At 38.6% G+C, this 6,547-nt stretch overlaps 1 protein-coding gene across 4 annotated transcripts in view; it reads right to left on the bottom strand.

Annotated features, from left to right (window-relative positions):
* LACC1 (laccase domain containing 1) overlaps nt 1-6,547 on the bottom strand; it is a 21,098-nt gene that overhangs the window by 7,425 nt on the left and 7,126 nt on the right. For 2 of the 4 annotated variants that reach the window (XR_001512473.1, XR_001512472.1), the window contains exons 5-7: nt 5,551-5,776; nt 4,392-4,552; nt 1,216-1,337 (exon numbers count right to left, since the gene is read on the bottom strand). Coding sequence is in view for 2 of the 4 variants with exons in the window: in XM_006755312.2 (XP_006755375.1) it covers nt 4,393-4,552; nt 5,551-5,776 (386 nt within the window). In the remaining 2 variants the exon portion in view is untranslated. Of the gene's footprint in view, nt 1-449; nt 1,338-4,391; nt 4,553-5,550; nt 5,777-6,547 lie in introns of those variants that run through there. The other 2 variants (XM_006755312.2, XM_006755313.2) reach the window with 1 other exon arrangement.

The raw sequence follows: 6,547 nt of genomic DNA, 5'->3' as shown, positions 1-6,547 counted from the left end.
TGGCCCTGGCCCCTGAGGCTCAATTGGTCAGAGTATCATCCTGTATACTGAAAGGTCATTGGGTCAATTCCTGATCAAGGCACATACCCAAGTTTCAGATTCCATTCCTGGTTGGGGTGCAACAGATCGAGTTTCTCTCTCACATTGATGGTGCTCTCTCCCTCTCCCTTCCTTTCTCTCTAAAAAATCAATAAAAAACATCCTTGGGTGAGGATTTAAAAAAATAAAATAAAATAATTAAAGAAAAATCATCATTGTGGTTGCACACTAAACGTCCCAGAAACCTATATACAAATGCTTAAGAGTGATAGAGATCCTATAGAGGCAATATGATACGATTACTTAGAACCTAGTCATTTTGTTTCTTAGTTACTGAATCCATTCTTTTCACTGAATAAAACCGAAGAAGACAACTTTTCACTATATACTTTGGTACAGATAATCCAAAATCATAGATAATCAAACAATTTTTATTTGGATTTTGAATATTTTCATACATAAAGTAAAATATTCTGTAAATTTGTAAACTTCAAACAAAATAATGCCCAGTGAAAAATCAGAAAGTTATCAACCTTTCTCAATGTAATGCTAAGGACCTTAAAACACTCCCTTACATTTTATACCTATTCCTTGCCTGGAAATAAACTCTAAACTCTTTGACATGGCATTTGAGATCCCAAATAATCTTTCTAACCTGTTTTGCCAGTAATTTCTGTCCACACCCTTCTCTTTCTAGAACATGTTAATTTTCAGTTTCATGTCCTAGCTCATGGTGTTCCCTGAATCTGTTATGGTTGTTTTCATTTGTCAAAAGCCTGTACATTTTTCAGGCCCATGTCATCCATTTTTTCTGTAATATCTTCTCTATCCTGCCTTCAAGGTAGTATTAATCCTTCCTTCTTCTATACTTTTCTTAATGCTATTAAAATTAAAGTGTTAGAAGTTTTTTTTATCTCTTCCACAGCATTACACTCAAAAGGAAAAAGTCTTACTTATTTTGATTCCACCCAAGCTTCACACAATGACTGATAGAGGGTACCCAATAAATCCTGAACTGAACAGACCTAGTCTTGATTTATGTAACAAACAGAGAAACAAACTAAGAATAATCCTTACCTATATAAAATGTATAAACCACATCCCATTGATTATTTTGTCAGTTATTGTTAGAATCGAATGAAAATCACTGGACTTTGGATAATAGTGAACATTTACCCTAAACATGAATTTTCCATTGTAATCCTTTTGGTGTTAAGTAAATCAAAAAACTAAATTTCTCTCTTGCAGTCAGTTTGGAAGGATGCAGGAAATAGTTCTCTAAAAATCCAGTCAAGTATCTGTAAAAATAAATAGAAATCAAATATGAGATCTTTACTAATACTACTAGAATATCAAAGTAAGAATCATTTAGTTTGTTAAACTTTTGTATGTTAAAGGGTTAAAGACATTTTGAAGACTAAAAAGATTAATTAAATTAAAAGTAACTTTAAGGAAGATTAGATTTATGCTAAAGGGTCAGTGCTAAATCACAGTCATGAAATATTTTTTTATAACTCTTTTAAAAATCTAATAATTGGTAATATGTTGAAATTGCATTCAATATTGCTCTATGACTGTCAATCAGGTGTCAGCAAACTATAGTTTGTGGGCCAAACTTTGCTCCTACCTATTTTTCTTGTAAATACAGTTTTATTAAAACACAGCCATACTCATTTGTTTCTGTATTATTCCTGTCTGCTTTTATTCTGCAAAGTTGAGTAGTTCAGACAGAGATTGTATGTTTCACAAAGCCTAAAATATTTCTTCCTGGCCCTTTAGAGATAATTGGCCAACTCCTGCTGTAGATAATCAGTTAGAAAGAATCTAGTTGAAAACCAAGCTAGTTTGTATATGTGAGAATTTCTTGTTATTCTAGACTTTAGAATATTTCTTCAAAGTTTCCTTCTCAAAACCAAAAAAAAAAAAAAAAATTGTTTTTAAGAAGGTATAAGGATGCTATGACCCAGCAAGCCCTCTTTTGGGTATTTACCTGAAAAACTTGAAAATACTTATATGTAAAGATATATGTACCCCTGTGTTCACTGCAGCACTATTTTCAATAGCCAAGACATGGAAATAACCTAAGTGCCCTTCAACCAATGATTAGATAAAGAAGATATGATATACACAGCCATAAAAAATATGAAATACTGCCATTTGCAACAATATAGAAAAATCTCCAGAGTATCATGCTAAGTGAAATAAGTGAGATGGAAAAAGGTAAGAACCATATGATTTCAGTGATATGGGAAATATAGAATAAAAAGTAACAAGCAGCCCTGGCCGATTTGACTCAGTGGATGGAGCATTGGCCTGCAGACTGAAGGATTCCTGGTTTGATTCTCGGTCGGGGGCACATGCCTGGGTTGCGGGCTCGCTCCCCAGTACGGGCATGCAGGAGGCAGCCAATCAATGATTCCCTGTCATCACTGATGTTTCTGTGATGTTTCTATATGATGTTTCTCTCTATTCTTCTCTGAAATCAATAAAAAATATATTTTTTAAAAAAAAGTAACAAGCAAACAGATGAACTCATGTACACACCGAACAGTATGGTGGTTATCAAAGGGGAAGGGGAGAGAGGGGAGGATGAAGAGGGTAAAGGGTGTCAAATACATGGTGACAGAAGACCAGACTTTGGGTGGTGATCACACAATGGAATATACATTCCATGTATTATAAAGGTGTATACCTGAAACATATAATGTTATTAATCAACTAGAGGCCCGGTGCACAAAAATTTGTGCACTTGGGGGAGGGGAGGGAGTCCCTCAGCCAGGCCTGTGCCCTCTCGCAGTCTGGGACCCCTCGGGAGATAACGACCTGCTGGCTTAGGCCTGCTCCCGGGTGGCAGAGGGCAGGCCTAATCCCTAGGTGCAGCCCCTGGGCGGGCTCAGAGCAGGGCGGATTGGGAGGTTGTGATGCCACCCTCAGTCATGCTCAGGGGAGGGCCAATTGGGGGGTTGGGGCACCGCCCCCTGTCACACTCAAGGCAGGGTCCATGGGGAGATTGCAGCGCCACCCCGTCACGCACAGAGCAGGGCCAATCAGGGGGTTGGGGCGCTGCCCCCGGTCACGCACAGAGCAGGGCCCATTGGGGGGTTGGGGAGCTCCCCCCTATCAGGCACAGAGCAGGGCCAAAAAGGGGGTTGGGGTGCTTTCCCCTGTCAGGAACAGAGCAGGGCCGATAGGAAGGTTGTGGCCCTGCCCCCTGTCACACACAGAGCCGCAGGGCGATCAGGGGGTCTGGGCGCTGCCCCCTGTCACACTGATCCCGATGCCGGGAGGCCTCTCGGCTCCACTGATCCCTGTGGTGGGAGGCATATTACCCTTTTACTATATAGAATAGAGGCCTGGTGCATGGGTGGGGGCTGGCTGGTTTGCCATGAAGGGTGTCCTGGATCAGGGTGGGGGTCCCCACTGGGGTGCCTGGCCAGTCTGAGGGAGGGGATGATGGCTGTTTGCAGCTGGTCACACACCCTTCCGGGGGGGGGTCCCCACTGGGGTGCCTGGCCAGTCTGGGTGAGGGGCTGAGGGCTGTTTTCAGGCTGGGACTGAAGCCCCCAATCGCTCCTGTTTTCTTTTTTTTTCTTTTTGTTATTCTGGGCCAGCTTTAGCTCTGAGGCTTGGCTCCAGCTCTGAGGCCTCAGCTGCTGAAAGGAGGTATCTGGTTTGTTTCGGTTCTACAATCGAAACTCTGTATCAACTCCAGCTCTGAGATCCCAGCTGGCTGAAAGCTGGTTTCTGGGGTTTTGTTTAGCTTCTATATTTGTTACAATGTTCAAACTGCAGGCTCAGAGGCTGGCAAGGCAGGCAGGGAACGTTGCAGTCCTCCGTCACTGAAGCAAGCAAGCCTCATGTTCAGTTTAAGCTGCCTGGCTGCCGGCCGCCATCTTGGCTGGCAGTTATTTGCATATCGCCCCTGATTAGCCAATGGGAAGGGTAGCGGTTGTATGCCAATTACCATGTTTCTCTTTTATTAGATAGAATATTGCCCCCAACAAATTTATATTTTTTAAAAAGGGATGTTATGATTAGAAATGTAAGATATTTTTTAAAGAATAAATTATTTTATTTCAATATCTTTAACATATGAAAAATAAGCCTACCTGATTATTTTTCATTAACTAGGAAAAGCAGTGGCTGCTCTTTATATTCGAGTATAGCACTGAAAAGTATCTTTTCTACCACTGTTGTTTTACTAACAAGCAGAAACTTGTTAATTAATTCTTCCTATGGAAATAAAGGCTTAAAGTTAAATATAATTATTTTTTAAAATGAGGGGAGGAAAAGGAGTAAAGAGGAAGGATGAAGGGGAGAAGTGGGGAGAGGGGAAAAAGAAGGTACTGTACCTCATTCTCTAATTGATATGAAGCCAATCTGTGTACCAAAATTAAGGCCATCGCGGACATGGGAGAAGAACTTCTCAGGATGGCAGGATGTACAGAGGTTGAGATCTTGCATCTGGTCCTGGATATTCTGTGGTAGAATTCCTCCTTGTTCTAGAAGAATCCTTAGGATAAAGATTTTTCAAAAGATAGCAAGTTTATTTTACCAAAAGCCAAAGCAATATGAAATAAGTATGGATATTGGTGTAAAAGAATTCTGGGAAAGATATGCTTGGAACAATGCAAACTGTTATTCAGTTATAGAACATGGACTAGTCAGGAAATGGTAGATTTTATCACCATTTGTAACCTACATTCATATATGAACTATACAACCTTTCATATTGTACTGCAGATATAATCTGAGTACAGGATTTTGTAATAAAAATCAAGATCTTATTTTAGAAGGAACTTTAAAGTTACTGGGCTATTTGTAGACAAGATTCCTTTGATTCAGACAGAGCATGCCTTTTAGTCATTTGACCCTCTTATCTTCTTTCTGCTATTACCAATTTTTTCACAGAAAATTTGCTTCTCCATAAAACTTTATGATATGAAATATGACTATCAATTAGTGATACTTATTCTGCAAGTAACACTTAACATATTTCAATCCTTTCTGCTAATGTGCTAAGTGAGACAGAACCTAGGCAAGGTTTAGCTGAGTAGAATAGAAACATGATTCAAATCAGACATCAATTTTCCTTTGTAGAAAAGACACATAATTTTAACAGCTATTAATAGCAAAACTTCACAAATCCATATTTTTGCTAAGAAGTATATTTCCCTAGTTAGAGAATACAAAGAATTTTTAAAATACCGGTTTCCTAATAGTTTATTATATTTAGGAGAATTTAGCTGAGGAATAACTATGAAGTAAAACACATTCCAACTTTTCTCTATGGAGTTTAACCTCCCCTTTAAATCAAAGAGAGACGAGCCAGAAAAATGTCTGTTATTAAAACTTAGATGAGAAGAGATTTCATATTTAAATTAGTTTTTTGTGTACACGATTTGACAGTTATTTCAATATTTGCCAAATGAATTTTTCTTGGAGTTATTAATTGATTTCTAAATTAATTTTCATTAAAAACTTGCAGTTCTGGCATGAAATCAAACATACCTGGTGGCTTTACGAATGTCAACATAGGGATTTGGTGACTCAAATAGCCGCACACATTCAGGATCAATATTATGAAATGCATTTGCAGATTCCCTTGGAAGAGTAAAACAGCAAGGTCCTACTGAAGGTCCCAGTATGACAATAATATCTTCCAAACTGCAACCGTATTCTGCTATCATAGCATTCACGGTAGCCATAGCAACACCTAGCAAAGTACCTTTCCAACCTGGTAAACAGAAAGAAAAAGATAAGGACAGTTAAAACATAACAAAATTTCACCTTAATTTTTTTTTTAATCCTCATCTGAGGATATGTTATTTATTTATTTGAGAGAGAGGAAGGGAGAGGGAGAGAGAGAAACATCAATTGGCCTGACTGGGAATCAAACCCTAGACCTTTTGATAAGGGACAACGCTCCAATCAACTGAGCCACACCAGGCAGAGCAATTTTACCTTAATTTTTATCAAAGTTAAAAATAAGCACAATCAGTTTGTGTTTTTTTCCAAATCCAGAAATAGTAAATGAATCACAAAATTGAGCTAACTAATGAGTTAATTAACTAAAATACTGGCTTTTAAATGAGGTATACTATACATAGCCCCTGATACAGAAGAGATATTTAATGGGAGAGAGGTGTCCCTTCCACTTCCTTTTAAAAATGTTCTGTACTTTTAGTTTCCATTGGCATTATGCCTTCTTATTCTTCTCTCTTTCTCTCCCTCCCTCACTTTTCCCCCCTCATTTTTAAAAAATGTAAAAAATAAAATAAAATTTACAATTTTAACCAATTTAAAAAGACACTTAGAAAGCCAAGAGACATATGAAAACATGCTCAAAGTCACTTATCATCCGAGATGCAAATCAAAACAACAATGAGGTATCATCTCACACCTGTCAGAATGGCTATCATCAACAAATCAACAAACGACAAGGGCAGGAGAGGATGCAGAGAAAAAGGAACACTCGTGCACTGCTGGTGGGAATGTGACTGGTGCA

Source organism: Myotis davidii, unplaced genomic scaffold, assembly GCF_000327345.1.
Source record: "Myotis davidii unplaced genomic scaffold, ASM32734v1 scaffold1572, whole genome shotgun sequence".
Classification (NCBI taxonomy): domain Eukaryota; kingdom Metazoa; phylum Chordata; class Mammalia; order Chiroptera; family Vespertilionidae; genus Myotis; species Myotis davidii.
The sequence above is the reverse complement of the archived record's forward strand: the minus strand, read 5'-3'. Positions and strand labels throughout refer to the sequence as shown.